Genomic DNA, 17,239 nt, shown 5'->3' with positions numbered 1-17,239 from the left:
AAAAGATGAACTGAATCGACTATATTAAAGAATGATTACAAACTCCCTAGAAAAATATAGTGTTTACTATTGCCCAGCTGTTAAAACTACTTATAGCAAGCAAACTGCCAATTCTGAGAACAAAACAAATTAATTCAGAAACAGTCTAGTTATAAAGTTGATCTAATTTATATAATTTTAATCACTTGTTGAAGTTTGCAGCAGTGAACTGAGAATGAAAGACATATAGGCATATAGAAATAGATCAGAGAAAGCCAAAACCTGAATTTTATATTTTATTATTTGTGCTATTTTGTTAGAGTGATATTCCCTTCTATCCCAGAGCTTACATAGGGATTACCCTTCATTTTATAAGCCTGAAGTAGGTTGGCATGAAACACACTGAGTAGGCCAAAGCTACCATGTGAGTTTTCCATGGCTAAACATAAACTTTAGTCTGGGTTTTCCTGGTCCTGCTCTTAACACTTTAAACACTATGGCACACTTTAAACACTATGGCACTCTATGAAGATATGACTGTTTTGATTGATTATTATGTACTAAGAGGGATTTAATTTACTTGCTGATTCTGAAGATATGTCAATTTATATCTATTGTTTATTATGTATTGAGAGATTTAATTCACTGGCTATTATAGACTATTGAGAAGCAAATGAAATGCAAAGTCATTTTAAGACCACTGATCATGCATAAATTTATTTATTTCACAGATAACATTTTGTAGTATCTGGCATTGACATATGCTTAAGGATTCTGTTTCACTAGGGAATACATAGGCACAGCTGTTTTGTATCTGTGCCTAGGATGGAAAAAAAATACAATGATGTTATTACAAAACAACAACACGGAAGTGTGTTCAAAGCACAACTGTTGTCTGCACTGACCATAGGAAGAGATCCGCCCATTAACTACTGGAATTAACTTTCAATCATTGCTCATCTAACTTTAAAATTAAAGACAGAGAATGCTGAGATTCATGCACACAAGAGTGGAATTAATCAAAAGCATGTCAAAAGAGTAAAACAAAAAAAATAAAGAAAAGAAAGAACCTTATGCATTTCTCCATGAAGATCTCCTACCTCTTCTCTAGTGTCTATGGCAGAGCCAGGGGTGGTGGCAGCAGTGCTTACTGTGGTACTAGGAGCAGTGCCTGATGAAGTCACTGAATCGATCTCTCCTGCTACATCATTGATTTCCCGGGCAATGAGAGCCAAATCTTGACTGATCCTGTTGATGATTAAAGTAGCATTAGCAGCACAAAGTAGGGGAACTGATCAATATCAGAGCTTCTAGTTGAGACAATTGGAAACATGAAGCATTTTCTTAGTTTTCTTTTTCTAATATTTCCACAAAATTAGTTGCAACTTAAGGCTGCTTTATGAAAACGTCCCTTTTTTTCTACCATAATTGTATAAATCTATCACAACTATTTTTGATCCAGAATCTATTATACTGCTTTACATTTGCAAGTATGTAGGCACACACATATATATTGCAACCACTACTACCCTGTATTTTCTAATCTTATTAACCAAGGTTTTTAATTAGATTCTTTCACTAGAAAGACTGACATCCAATATCTCCTGGGGGAAAAATATATTTGCATGTGATTCTCTGCTCTACTTTTTCCTTCAAAGTCCTTTGCGCCTCAAATTTGATCTACAGGGTCCTCCAACTTTTGAAGTATTTTTAAAGGAATGGAGCGGCAGAGGAAATCACTATCATCACATTCCATTGATGAAAACCATTCTGTTAGCAGGAGGAACTAACATAATACAACTCCAGAAACATATTTTTGCAAATACTTATTTCATCATAATCCTATCTCGGTACAATTGCAGGCTCAGTGCCCATGCTTTTCCTGCTCAGAGACCATTCCCAATATCATTGTTAACTTTGCTCATCTATTATTAGATCCCCCTTCCTCTTTGTTTCCCTCTCCTTAAATTTATCAATGTCTAAGCCTCTCATCTCACATGGTCAGTCTGTCTTTTGTTTATTAAATAGTTATAAAACATGGTCTTGGGAGGGGGAATGATACGATTTAATTTTGTATGCATATGTATTCCGCATAAACTATTCTGTGTTTTAAAAACTGGGCTTCACAAAGATCCAATCTGAGTGTATCAAATAATACACACTCTGTGTTTACTCTGGTATGGCCAGAAGAAAAATAAGTTGGGTATTTTGCTGCTTCTTCCTGTTACAAGTGTCCATAAACATATAAAGCTTTCAGGAAGTATAGAAAATGGTCTGTTTTCTGATGTGTTTTGCTTATGAAAACAGGATTTTAAGATTTAAAGTAACATGTTGAATTAGAACTAATTAATACGTATTTTAATGAATAACAAGTTTGGTTGAGAATAGAAAACATTCCAATTGCTTGCCATGCAATATAATTTAAAAAAATGAAATAATTCTTGCGATGTGTTGACTGATCTATCAACTATTGGTGTGTTATGCGAGGGTATTGTATTCTGCTTCAGATTAGGAAAGCCATTTTCAATTGAGTTTTTGAATACTACGCAAAGCTATTCATACACAATATGCCAATCATTTCATCCAGAGTTGAGGATCATTTTTGGTCTGAATACTTCACATTTTCCTTAAGGCATGGGTGTCAAGCTCAATTGCGTTACATGACGTATCATTTTGTTTTTTGCCTTTGTGGAGCCGGGGTGAGTGTGGCCTGCACATGATGCATCTGGCCCGTGGGCCGCCAGTTTGACACCCCAGCTTTAAGAAGTGAGGAAGGCAGGGCAAGGAACACCATAGTAACCCCAGAGTTGGTGGTCTATTTTTAAAGTAGGGGATGAAGTTAAGGAGTCTGCTAAGGCATCCATTGTGTTTTATAATTTTCCCCAAAACTGAAAAAGAATCTCAATTTTTAACCTTGAGATTTTCTAAAGGATGAAAGGGTTGCCCTAAAGCATACATTGATTGGTGATATTTTTTTTAAAAAAAGATCTTTAATCAGGCAGGAAACAAACCTTCCCCCAAAGTTTGTTTTACCAAGGTTGCAAAAGAGACACTGCAAGTTGTTTATTTGGGAGATATGAAGTCACCCACTGTCCTTTATAGTCACCATCATTTTGCTAATGTATCTATGCAATGCTTGTAGTATAATCAGACTAAATAAGCATAAATTATTTCAGTTACTTTTAAAGGAAGTCATATTTACTTTTCATCTGGTCCTAATCCTCTTTTGTGGAGAAATTTTTTAGAAAAACCACTCAAGGCCCAGTGTAGACCTTATAGCAATTCATGGCATCAAGTTGCACCAACAAACCAGTTACATAATCATTATCTTTCCATGTAATAAATTAAAAGTTTTCTGCATTACTCCTCATAGGGGACTGTGGAGGACGGGGAAGACAACGTGTACACAATGATGTCATATAAATGCTACAACTTATGTACTTTCATCAAATGTCAGGACACAATAAGCATTTGCATGCTAACATTATGCATGTTGCCATTTTTTGGTACCATTGTGATTTGCTGCAGACACTGCTGATGGTCCTGATGGTACCAAAATTATGAGTGAAGGAGAGGGTTGGGGTAATTAATAATTAACGTCTTCTGCTTTTCACAGAGTTATTATTTCTTGGAAAGCCAACCTTGCTATTTCTTCTCGATGGGCAGTCCAATCACGAATGTAGTCCTCCTGTTCTTTTATCCTATGCTTCATGGCATTGCTACTTTGTACTGGTGTTCCAATGTTCTGCACTCGAGTAGTTTTCAGGGCTGGAGAAGTACGTAGACGGGCATGTTTAGGAGAATTACGGTTTGATCCAAATTCATCTTCTGAGGTGGAAGCATAATCAGTAGGAAAGCGCCTCCATCTTGAATTTACTAAATTAGTTTAATTATTGAAAAAGAATTATTGTTGTATTTATTGTAGATAATACAATTATGATTTTAACAACATGACAGCTTACCAAAGTTGCTTAATACCAAACTCCAAATGCCTCATTAAAGTGTTTACTGACTAATTTGAAACTAAAAAAAATAGAATTTTGTTAAATAATAAACACTAATTGACAAAATGTGAAAAAGAGTACTCTGTGTACAATGTTGAGTTAATAAGACGGAATATTAATATTAGTCTAAATAATAAGACAATACAGTGAATCTGTGTGGGCTTTTTTGCAAATCAAGCCAATTTCAAAAAATGTGTAACTGCATATTTGACAACACATAGAAAGTACTATTAATAGAAAGTACTATTAATGGGATAATTTAGAGAAGAAAAACTATAACTTGTGTCATTTGAAATCCAGTTAGAAAATACTAGGAGATATTGACTATTATGAGGGCACTTGTTGAGTTCACGGAGTTGTGAGGAAAACAGAGGTAGGAACATTGGGTTTGTTCATCGCTTTGTTTATATATAAAAATGGTGGGAAATAACAACAATAAAGACTTATTTTTCTAAGAACAGTGGCAGATTTAACAAGGAAAATGTTCACTTCCACATAGACATTGATGACCATTAAAATGATTTCTCCTTTTTAAGCACGTGAGGCTTATGATAATATACCATCAATTCTTAGTGATATAACAATACAGTGGTACCTTGGTACTCATTGTTAATTGGTTCCAGCAGTACAATGAGTATCAAAAATGATGAGTACCAAACATATTTTTCCCGTAAGGAATAATGTAGTAAGTCATAAGGCAGCCAACAACCACAAGTTCTAGCCTGTGCATTGAGTACCAAACAAATGATGAGTACTGGGACAAAATTTTCACTTTAAAATGTGTTGGGTACCAAATTTGATAGTTTTAAAGCAGTTGAGTTCCAAGGTACCACAGTATTTCCAAAAAATAAAAAAAAGATAAAAAACCCACCAAGGGAATTTCAATTATCTTTGCTGTCAAGCATGGTTTTATCAATTGAGTGAAAGCTTTATTAAAGTCAATGGCAATTGCAAAGGTTTCAGGCCAGGTGAGGAACAATTGATTGGAAGAGTGAAGGAGTAACGTGCTGGGGTTTTATTGTTGACACTGCTCTTGGGAAACAGGATTCCCAAAAGGAGAAAAACAACACACACACCCCAATACCAGGAGGGCAAGTATATACGAAAATTTTACCAGGAAAGAAAGAATCTGTGTTTCCCACTTGAAAAAGTCCTGGAAAAAGTCCTAGTCTTTACTTACAATAAAGTCTTTACCTTTCCTAAAGTCATATAATCACCAACTGCCTAAATTTCATAGAATCATAAGGCTGGAAGGACCTTGGATATCTTCTAGTCCAACCACCGGCCCAAAGCAGGATTCCTTATACCATCCTGGAGAAATGGTTATCCAATCTTTTCTTCAAAACTTCCTACAACGGAGCACCCACGGGAAGCAAGCTAATTAATTATTCTGTCAGGAAATTCCTCCTTATTTCCAGCCTGAATTTCCCTCTGACAAACTTTCACCCATTGCTCCTCGTCTTGCTCTCAGGTGCCATGGAGAATAAACTGATCTGATCTTGTTTGGTTTTTCAACCAAACAGCAATGTTCAAATGAAACAAATCATTTATTAAAGTCATAAAGCCAGAAAAAAATGAAATTGTGGGCATTGAAAAGTGGGTGTCTTGTCTGTTCAGACTGGTTAAGTACAGAGATGACTCTTCTAGAAACTTAAGGGTTTTGGTTTTTTTGGGGCTGAAGGTTTAAATAATGGCCATAACTGTGACTTGTAAATGAAGGCAGATAATCCTTCAATGAGTTTGGAATATAGGTTATTGTCCTGCTTAAAGAATGGAAAGCCAGATATGACTTATCATATCTTCTTTCAAATTTACCATGATAATTCTAATAGGCTCGATTTAATATCAACTTCTCAACATTCCTTTTGTCAAGCCGGAAATTGACATGTGTAGCCATTTTTGTGAGGCTTAATATATATTCTTTTTCTTACTTTCTCTGTGGCAGTCATGGGGGAAGGGTTTCGGTCTCGACACATTCCTAAGGGGAGAGGAGTGGAGATAGAGAGAGTGTTTTGGCTAGGTGATCTTTTTCCCCCCCCCCCCGTGGGAAAAGAGCTGTCGGGCTTGAGCCCCTTGAGGTGGAGATTTATGACATCAAGCAACATTGAATTACTTCTATTGGAGAATGTGACTTTAGGGGGTGTTTCTAACTTGTACCATTGTGGGGTAATTCTGGGTTGAGTCAGATCCGGAATTACCATGGACTTTGCCAATTTGATGCTTTCCTAAATAAAAGAACTTTTTTTGAAGATGGACTTTGTTCTTTTCTTTTTAAATGGATTTCATTACTTAGAAACCTGACGCCTTTTCTTTTACATTTAATAAGCAGGGGGAAAAATACTTCTACCGACTGTAAACACGAATTCATGGACAAAATAGAGTTCAATCATCTTGGGTGAAGTATATCTTTGGACTCAAAACTCTTCTATACCTTCAAATTGCTTATTCAAAATAAAATTACAATTAGTTTTTAAAAATTCATATTTAAAACAAATTCTGCAACTCAGCATTGTACAACATGAGCATTTAGAGAAAAAAATAGGGGTGAAAATTTTAAAATACATGATGTCCAGTACTCTACCACTGTAAGTTTCAACAGCAGGATCTGGGTCTGGAAGAAGATGATATATCTCTGTGTACAAAAATGTGTTATCATGTTATTGACACATACGGATTTAATGCATTTGTCTTAAAGGTAATAACTAAATTAATTCCACCAGTTTAAAAAGATGTGGAAATAATAGGAGCACTACTCACACATTTCAACTCACTAAATTATTTCTGGCATTCAATTCCATTTGAAAATCTATGTATCAATCTACATTGCAGCGAGGAGAATCACAAATGAATTTTTAATAACAAATTATTTGGAATAATAACAAAAGTTAAAAAGTGTTATTGCCTATGTATAATTAAGATAAAACTTACTCATACTTACCAAGTTTTGGGAGAGAGTAGTGCATTGTATATGATTGTATGACAAATAGTAAACTTTGCAGAGGATAATATTCTTTTGAATTATATAGCTAGTGCATGTAATTTGACAATTGGAGAACATAAATGACCAAAGGTGCTTTTCAAAAACTGAATTGAACTGAAGAAGCTTCTTGGATGAGAGGTGAAACATTAAAAAAAAGAACCAAGAAAGTCCAGCTGCCTTTTGGGAAAAGCACCTTTGGGACAACCATAACCTGGATGATTGAGAATCTCCATAAACAGGCTGATTTGAGTTTAAGGGTAGGAAAAGAAGCAGAAGACTTTTCAGGATAAACTGCACCTATTGCCTCCTTTAAAATGATGTAAGTCAGTCATTTTGCAACTGTATGTCAGTAACACAATTTTAGAGTGATGATGGACTGCAAATAGGCTGAGAAAGCCACAGGCAAAACACTGTGGATGCTCAACCTTATTCTAGAGTGGTGTAAATTTTTTGATGCTTTTGTTATTAAGCTCAAGTTAAAGTCCTAAAGAAATGAAAACTGATTTATAAATAACCACAGCGGATTAACAGAAAGGATGCTTAAATTACAGCATATCACGCTCAGAAGTATGTAATAAGACTTCCATCCTGGAGTCAGATTTTAAATATGCCTATGCATGCGCAGTAACTTTGTCTTCAAGTTACCACAGCTAAAACTGTCAGATGATGCCCCATGATTTCATAAACCTTCCAAAGCAGCAGTTGGTATATTCTGAATAGAGTGTGGCCTTAAAAACATTAATGCAAATGTTAACCCTGTAGTAGTTCTTCAACTTCTACCCAGAATATAGATAATTAATATCATCATATAATCACCATATGACACAAGAGCAGTATTTTGCAGGTAGGCTTGTTTCATTTATAGTGTCAGTCACATGAAAAGTACATGTCTTTGATGCACACTCCAATGACTACCAGGAGCTGTATGAAACTGAGTAATTGGGCAGGCCACGTGCAATGCTATTATGTAGAACACTGCAACACAAAATTAGGTCACTGCAGTTTAGGTTCAACATGAATGAACCGTCAATGTTAGGACTGGGAAGCAAATCTACTATCCAGAATCCTTTAATCTTTTTTCTTCAAGTCCTCAGGTGCTGTAGTGAAAAAGCATACAGGTAGTCCTCAACTTACAACAGTTCATTTAATGACTGTTCAAAGTTACAACATCACTGAAAAAAGTGACTTATGACCCTTTTTCACACTTAGGACCCATTGCAGCATGCTCACGGTCATGTGACCAAGATTTGAATGCTTGGCAACTGGTTCATATTTATGATGATTGCAGTGTCCTGGGATCATGTGATCCCCTTTTGCAATCTTCTGGTAAGCAAAGTGAATAGGGAAGCCAGTTTCACTTAACAGCCGGGTTATTAACTTAACAACTGCAATGATTCACTTAACAACGATGGCAAGAAAAGTTATAAAATGGGGTAAAACTTGTTAGGGATAACATTGTTTTACCCTAACTGTTTTGGGTAAAGATAATAAAATGATGAATCATGGTTTGTCACATAAAGTGTATGTGACTTTAAGCTAAAGGAATGTAATTAAGGGTGCAGCTGTAAAAGTACTATATAAGCAGCAAGGCACTCTCTGGCTCTTACTGGCTGGCTTATTGAAGACTGCATTCTTGCTGAAACGGGGAGGAGAAGAAGTGTTGGATTATTTTGAAGATATTTCTCAACGGAGAGAAGATAAGTTTTGGACAGATTTATTATATGTGTACTGACACTGGCTATTCAACACGGACTTTGCAAATAGAGTATCCTCGACAAGACTTGACTGAATTTGGTATTTGACTAATGGACTGTTTATAATGACTATGCTATAATTCTTAAATGGAATAAATTATAATTTTGATAGCACAAGCGTATCTGTATTTTTACTGCGTGTTAACAAGAAGGCTTATCTCACACATTTACCTGTCTTCCTATCTGACTTCGCTGTACATTCTGTTTAGTTTGTTTTCCTTAACACCCGTTGGGGAATCCAGGCTTAACAAAACTCACTTAACAAATGTCTTGCTTAGCAACATACATTTTGAGCTCAATTGTGATAAGTATATGTATGTATACACATACACACATACACAAATGCTTTTTTGTTTAATTTGACTTTGATATTTTTCATGAGAACAAGCACCAATTTTAATAAGCCACATGATCAAATGAAAATGGAAAGTGCTGAAAAATGAAATTATTAGAGATAAGATAGAAAGTATCTCATACCTGATGGAGAGTTATGGGCTGAAGACAGAGATTTGGATTTGGAATCTGATAGGCGAGAAATGCTGTTAGCTCTAATTCTAGGAGAAACTTTAGTACTGTCTGCTGGTGGTGTTAGTCTAATGCCACTTCTAATTATGGCATCTGAAGTACGAGAGGTAGAGCTTCTAGTTACTGTTGCTTCAGAGTCACTTCGTGCCGATAAAGAACCAAGTCTATTTCTCCGTGGCTGGGCCAGCAGGTCAATTCTTGAAATATTTCTCCTTCCTAATGGGGGCTTAGATGTAGAACTTGTAGTCGATACCTCAGAAGCAACTGATGCTTTATCTGCATCTGCAAGTTCACTATCCGACACTTCACCAAGCCGTGCTCTCCGTAACAGTGAAGTCCTTGTAGGGCGAGGCCTTGGAAGAGTGGTTGACTTACTGACTTGCCCAGTTGATGGGGAGGAAGATTTCAACTTAGCTAATTTAATTCCTTCTGTTTTGGAATGCAAATGTTCATCTGCTGAGGTAAAAGGAGTCCTTCCATGTGATTTGCCAGAACATGTTTCCTGGTCAGAAGATAAAATATCAGAAATAGCAGAATGAGGTACACTAGAAGTTTGATCATCATCTGTTAAATCTACTGAGGGCTGCCTTATTCTTCCACTACTCTGTGCAATCTTGCGTGCATCACCCCTTAAACTAGCTTCTGAGGAGCGGCCTTTTGTTTTCTTCTCCATTTTGTCACTGGCATTTGAACAAGATGACTTTAAGATATCTTTTGAGGGAGAACTAGTTGAACATCGATCTTTATACAGGGTAGTAAAGCTTTTACGTTTCTGAGTAGTTTTTCTTTCACTGTCTCCGGTAACTAAACTAATTGTACTAGCAGTATCCACATCTGATTCAGGTGAAATGGAATTGTCTCTATTGTAGCTGGGAGTGTCAGGTCCTTCATCTGTTTTATTTTCTTCACGCAGCTTTGCCTCAAGAAAAGCCATTACAGCTTCCGTATCTTTTAAAATAAGGGTTGTATCTAGACCAGGATCTGTTTCCACTGAATCACTTTTCTCACTTGCTCTGCTGATAGATGTTAAAGAAATTGATGGAGTAGTCTCTTGTTTATTAATGTGAGGAATTAATTCTATGGGTATATTTGCACTTGGTTTATCTATAGTAAAGCTGCCTTGTCTTACTAATGGCTTTGAGGTTTCCTTCTTATCTCCACTAAGTCCTTTAGTTGGTGGTAATTTGGCTTCCTCGGCTTTCCTTCTTTTCCCTTCACTTTGTGCCACTTTAACTTCTGTTTTACCTGCTCCACGCCCTGATGCCTTTTCTTTCATACCCAATTTATGGGAAACAGAAGATTCCTCTTTCCCTTTTTCAACCTGGCTTGCAGTTCTTGAAGAAGATAATTTAGCTGGGATCCAATGTGTCAGCTCATTTTGTTCTTGCTGAATTTTAGTTAAAGTTTGCTTTAGCATAGATGTTTCTTTGCCATTTTCATTTTTCTCTTTTTCAGAAGAGAGGCAACTACTGGAGTGAAAAACTGTCTTATCTGCTTTAGGAGAAAGGCCATTTATTGTCCTGCTCACTTTAGTCAGGCTTTTATCAGTGGTGTGTCCCATTTCTTTTTGAGAATGAGTTGGGGTTTCTTTCTCTTGAAGTTCTGTGTCCTGTTTTTCACCTATCTCTGATCTGTGATGGGCTGTAACCTTTGTTTTTTGTCCTTCGATAACAGCAATTTCCTCCTTTGGCAACTGAGGAAGTGTCCTCCTCTTTCGGTCTAGGCTGGTTAAAGAGGTAACTGAGCCAGAACTTCTAATTGACAGGCCTGATTCATTGATGTCAGTGTCTAAAATCAAATCAAATGGAAACAAAAGTTAAGCAGGAATTCTAAGATTTAATATATGTGACAGACTAGACAAAATTAAAGCCTCTTTTCTTCTCTCACACACTTTTCAGATTTAAGAATTGAAATGTAATGCAACTTATGAGATAGAGTATAAAAATATAATTATATTTCCGTAAGAGTTGTGGAAAAGTGAATCATTGAAAAGAATGAAACACATTAACCAATCCCAAAATGTGACTAAAAACATAATAGATTGATATAGTATAAAAAGAGCTGTGGGTATTAGATGTGATACCATTTTCTAGATGACCAAGCGCAGATGACTCCATCCGTATTTCATTTTCTTCATGTTTTGTATGATTAGCAGCCAGACTAGCCCACTGTGATACCCAGCGCTTGCTTCCAGATGGGCCAGTGCTTTCCTAATATGGGATTTTAAAGAAGACCAGTTACACACCCAATAAAACCAGACAATCTAATAAAAAATTTCTATGGTAAATATTTACAGGGTCAGGTCTTATGCACTTTAAAGTAGGAAGCTGAAAATTTTGAAGAAAAAACAAGTTATAATTGTTTACAAATTCACACTGTAAGAGTCTTTATAATCTTACCTAGGTAGTATAAATAACTCAAAGTGGAAAGTTCGCTGAGAATGAGGTAGCGTACAAATGCAGCCAATAAATGCATAAATAAATAAAATCATAGATCGGCACCAGTTTAATACAGTGTTTTAAAACCAGTGTATTCATATGTTTTAAAAGATCATCTTAATTGTTGGTATTTTATCATCTTGGTTAAAGATCTGAGAGACTTTCAATAGATTCAGGCCAACTGTTCTTTGCAAACACAGATTTTTGAAAATTATTTTTACTCACATATCAGAGAAAATCAGGGAGGAAAAAAAAGGAAAGGACCAATAACCCAGAAGCCATGATATGTGTAGCAATCCACATTTGGCATATTGAAATAACACTGAGTATTCTTTCTCTCTTCTGAATATTCTTTCTCTCTTCTGCTGTCAATTTTCATTAATAGAATAGTTCCTATTTCTCATGAATTTTCTGGAATGTTGGATGAGCCACTATTTAAACTAGGTGTGTCCATTCCACAGTCCATGGACAGCTTGTAATGCAGCCTCACAAGATTTTATTAAAAAAAACATTTAAAAGATAAACATACTTTATATGTGGCCTAAGACAATTCCTCTTCACTCAGTGCAGCCAGGCAAACCAAAAGCTTGACATACCTGGTTTAAACAGTGACTGCAAGCCACTGTTAAACAAACAGTGACTGCAACCCACTTACAAACAAGATGTAATAATGGTTTGAAACACTAGGAAGGTGACAGATTTACAGTAGCAGTCACTTAGTACTTTACCGCTAACGTAATCACCTAAGAAGAAATCTAGCTGAATAGTTCTGTGTGAACTATTTCTATATAATGGCAAAAGTACTAATATAAATAATCACTACATAAGATATTATTTTACATTCCAATATGCACCATTAACACAGAATACAAATATGTTATGGAGTTTTAAAAGTGTTGATCAACCTTCTATATTTTATCCAGAAACAAACAGCCAGATTGTGCAAATGCTTTAAGAACAAGTGTAATATGATCTCTTTGTATTCTTCCTGACTCTAACCTGACTGCTGAGTATTACATCAATTTAAGTTTTCAGACCATAGCATTTTAGTATTGTTAAGGCCAGAGGTTTCAATTTTCATCCACCAGAGCATTAAAAGTCCCTTTTTGAAAGGGAAGCAAATATTTAATATTCCTTTCAAATGCTTAAATAGCTGCCCATCACACACAAAATGATTCTGGGCACTAACACAAACAAAATCAGAAACTACAAAACCAAAATACATAAAATGGCTAACCAAAGAATCATGCAGAGAACCAAATGGGCTCAGCTATCCTGGTCCTGACATCCAGGAAACAGTAGTCTTCACTCGAAGCTGAAAAGAATTCATGGTTGTTAAATATGATCCCCCCCCCCCCCCAAAATCCCACATTCTCACTGAAAGCATTATATTTGAACCTTTGAGGGATCAGTAGCAGAATTCTGAGAAGGGCCAAACCAGCTCCTCATGATATGAAGCACCTGATAAGTTTTTTGAATACACACATGCCTAAAATTGCTTCTTTAAGCTGTTAAAGGCCTGAATACTCTGTCTAGCCACATCCAAGTTGGTTTTTCCTCCAGCTGCATTCTATTAACCCATCAGGCTACTTTAGCTGTTACATAGCCCACTTGTGTAATCTGATGCCACCTTGGCCTTTGTTATACCGGTCAAGTATGTTTCTCGCCTATAAGAAAATTGTGAGGATCTTTATTATTTAAGACTGATCTGATATTATAGTTACAAGATCAGGTTTTTTTTTACAAATATAACTCTGTAGGCCTGATAAATAATATGGCCATCAGAATGGTAATTACATTTCAATCAGATTAATTTCCCTTTCTCTATAATGCTCTGCCCATATCAAATCTTTTACTCCCGATCACTCTTGTGATTGCTATCCCAGGTTCCATAAATAGAGACCTTGCCCACATCAATGGAATACTTAAAATACACTCACATACTGTTCACCCCAGCATCAGAAAATCCTTATCATGTTATCTAATTCAAAGATTGGCTATAACTCCTGAAGTAGCAACCAACCTTTTTTTATGACAGCTGCTTCCCTATGTTCAACATGTAGAGCTCAAATCCCTCACCCAACTGATTCTGATACTCATCCAAGAGTATCATTCTTGCATCACCTTCCAAAGGAACAGCATCAAAAGAGGGCTGACCTCATTCCAAGAGTCAACCAACAGTAATTCCCAAGCATTTCCTGGAAAGAACCACAGATTGATGTGAGTTGATAGGTAATGAGTCCGCCACTTTAGAACAAGCAGCCCAACTGGTGAAACAGCAGGAAGTGGATGTAAAGTCTCAGAATAATTTGCCTTATCCATTCCTCTGATCTTCTATTGCACCCCTTGCTTCTTCTTCTAGAATAAATTGTCCAGGCAGATATAAAATTCAAGGGTTTTATTGTATTTTAAAGGATATCAATCTTTATTATATCAGTTAATGACACAGTGTTGCCATCTGAATTTTTCTTTTTGGGACAATACACCAAAGGGCATCCGTAACAGAATAACAGTGTTAGAAGGGACCTTGGAGGTCTTTTAGTCCAATACCCTGCTCAAGCAGGAAACTAGTTATAGTACCATTTCAGACAAATGGTTGTCTAATCTCCTCTAGTGTTGGAGCACCTAGAACTTCTGCAGGCAAGTCACTTCACTGATTAATTGTTCTAACTGTGAGGAAACTTCTCCTTAGTTCTAGATTGGTTCTCTCCTTGATTAGTTTCCATCCATTGCGTCTTGTCCTGACTTCAGGTGCTTTGGTCACAGTCACACAGCCAAATTTCAGAAAAGCCAGAGAGATCTGAAATAAGTACCTAAAGTAACTTGGATAACAGAGACAGCAAGAATACACAACTCTGCAGTGATCCAGGCCTGAAGTTGGGGTCATGATTATGCTGTATCACATAGCACCTGTTAGCAACTCCTTAAAAGAGTACCATCTTTCTCTGGGACCATACAGTTGCTATGATCACTTCCAGAAAAACAGTCACTGGATTTTTAAGGAAGTGTCAACAGTGGTACATGCATACTGAGGTATGCTATGAATCATATTTTCCTTTTGAATCTGGATATCTGCAGAATATGAATTTGGTTAAGAGTTTAAAAAAGATTTATTTTTGCTCTGCTCAGCACATCAAGCCCCTTCCTTGTACTGATCATGCCAGAACATGGAATATATTACAATTACTAGGTATACAGGGACACCTGAACTGCCTGGAGAAACTAGATTCTTCAGGAATGCCATATTACAAATATGGAAGAGATACAAATCCAGGCTATACTCCAATATACTTTTATGGGCCTCAGCCCAAGAAGTGTTTTATAGAAAAATAAAATAGCAGGCAAAGAAAAATGATTAATATACTGTATAAAGATGTTAGTACTGGAGAAAGTAGAGCTAAAAATGAAATCAAGAGAACAATTGACTGAATAGGGGTTTAGTTTTCAATGGTTCTCATATGCACAATTAAGAGAAGATATAAAAGGGTACCACAAATAGAATATGATAAAACAGAATTTGAAAATGAATTATGTTCAGATGATAAACATGTGGTTGCTAAAATGTATAAACCATTGTTTAGATTTGAAACAAAAGTTCTACTTTATACTGAATTTCCTTCAAATCATCAGAGTGGCACAAATCAGGAAGGCATGAAAATCAACTTTCTTAATTTTGATAAAGCCTTTCAGTTTGGCCTTCTATTTTTTTTAAAAAAAAAATTTCCTGTGAAGTAATACCACCAAATTGAGTGGAATTATTCTATGTCAAACAATGAAAGAATTGTCAAGTAAGCTATGAGTATAAAATTCTTAGTTCCTATGACCATTTAATCAATTATTTTTTACTCTATTGTTCCCAAACAAAATAAAAATAAAGGGGGGAAATTAAATTAAATAAGCAGAATAAAAGTGTACACTCCAACAAATCTCTTTGAAAAGTTAATGTTAAGTAAATGTTAATGCTACTTTTGCTGCATTCCTAAAATATTTAGGGAAAAAATACTGAAAGTCAATACTTTGTTACTTACTTACACCATATGTCAGTTTCAGAAATGCAGAGTTTTAACTCCTGAAAAGCTTAGAACCCATGATTGCACACATGATATTATTTTTATTCACTTCCAGATTTGTTTTGGGGCCTAAAAATCTTACAGCTGGACTTTTATTGATGACATTCATATTAAAGGATATGGAATATGTATATATGGGTTGCTATGGATATGTTATTCAGTCACTTACAATAGATTCTAAAGGATATTAACATTCTTTCAATACTCAATAATAAAAGCTCAAAATATTTTCTGCAGTATTTATAACAATGATATGTTTAACTAATAGTTCAGTAAAACACATTATCTCTAATCATCAAATGAAAAACTATGGACAGATGCAGAGGCTTCAAGCCCTTTTGGGTTACAAAAATAAATTATGAAATGTGGAAAAATTGATAAAATTGATCAAATGTTGTGTTAAATAATAAACTAAAAACATTAAAAATAAACTAAGAAACATTAAAGGTATTATAATGAAAAATTAATACTTAAACTGAAAGTAAACACACACATCATTATAAATTGTTTGCAAAGCTCAACTCCCATTTGCGGGAGATGAAAGCAGATTGGCATCTGCTGTATTCATGTCAGGGCTAAGCAAATTATACTATTCACAACCAATTGCTAGCTTACTAACATGGTAATTTGATATTTGTCATAAAAATTGCCTGTTTTAATGCTATTTAAACAGTCAATAGATTTTTCAGACAAACATGTAAACCTAGACACATTTCAGGTTTCATCATTCTCTAAACTTAAACTAGACCAAATATAAAGTCTATAGCAAATGGGCTTTTAAATTTTTTTTAGTTATGATAGTTTTGAAGCCCAAGCTATCATACTTGCTTCTACTTCAAACATTTCCATTCCAAATTATGAATGTGAGGGATGTTTATTAGAATAGTGGCATTAACCCTGAAGATTGATATGATAGAAGAGCAGTGATTGGCTACATATACAAATCTGCTTTAAGAATAGCCTAGACTTCTAGTTTGGAAAGGTTGATAGGAATTTTCCCACCACATGAGAACCAACTTATATGGCAGTGTTAGGATGGGATATATAACATCTCTGAATAACCATGAATTAATTAAAACCACCACCATTTTCCACGCTTCCCCTCCCTTTAATGAAGTCTTATGGTCAATTTAAGCTACTTTAAATCAATATCTATTATGGAATTTTATCTATCTTTTTTTTTTTTTTTATTTATAAAAAAATTATCTTAAACAAGACAATAAAAACAGATATATTACTCAGAGAGTTAGGCATAAAATCTATCACATAGAAATATTGAGCATGAAGATTAAGAGTGTCAAGATTAGATTCTGGAAGATAAAGATAAGATTGAAATTTGAGTAAGAAAGGAAGTATAAGCAAAGTAAAAACTAGAGTGCAAAAGAACATAAACACCAATATAAGAGAATGTTTGACATAACACAAGTGTTATTCATCGATAATGTTAGTTATGAAAAATGTAACCGTATATTGTAGATGTTAATGTAAC

The 17,239-nt window shown here is 35.3% G+C and overlaps 1 protein-coding gene across 11 annotated transcripts in view; it reads right to left on the bottom strand.

Moving 5' to 3' along the window:
- Positions 1–17,239, bottom strand: part of CEP170 (centrosomal protein 170) — an 85,436-nt gene that overhangs the window by 13,029 nt on the left and 55,168 nt on the right. For 4 of the 11 annotated variants that reach the window (XM_087967273.1, XM_087967304.1, XM_087967265.1 and 1 more), the window contains 5 exons: positions 11,326–11,452; positions 9,195–11,030; positions 6,565–6,615; positions 3,621–3,855; positions 1,050–1,227 (listed from right to left, as the gene is read on the bottom strand). In XM_087967273.1, coding sequence (XP_087823399.1) covers positions 1,050–1,227; positions 3,621–3,855; positions 6,565–6,615; positions 9,195–11,030; positions 11,326–11,452 — 2,427 coding nt within the window. The remainder of the gene's footprint in view (positions 1–1,049; positions 1,228–3,620; positions 3,856–6,564; positions 6,616–9,194; positions 11,031–11,325; positions 11,453–17,239) is intronic. The other 7 variants (XM_087967283.1, XM_087967312.1, XM_087967276.1 and 4 more) reach the window with 6 other exon arrangements.

The sequence above is a fragment of the Notechis scutatus genome, chromosome 1, assembly GCF_049901735.1.
Source record: "Notechis scutatus isolate UNSWTSFEM ecotype Mainland chromosome 1, rNotScu1.2, whole genome shotgun sequence".
NCBI classification, from domain to species: Eukaryota; Metazoa; Chordata; class Lepidosauria; order Squamata; family Elapidae; genus Notechis; species Notechis scutatus.
The sequence above is the reverse complement of the archived record's forward strand: the minus strand, read 5'-3'. Positions and strand labels throughout refer to the sequence as shown.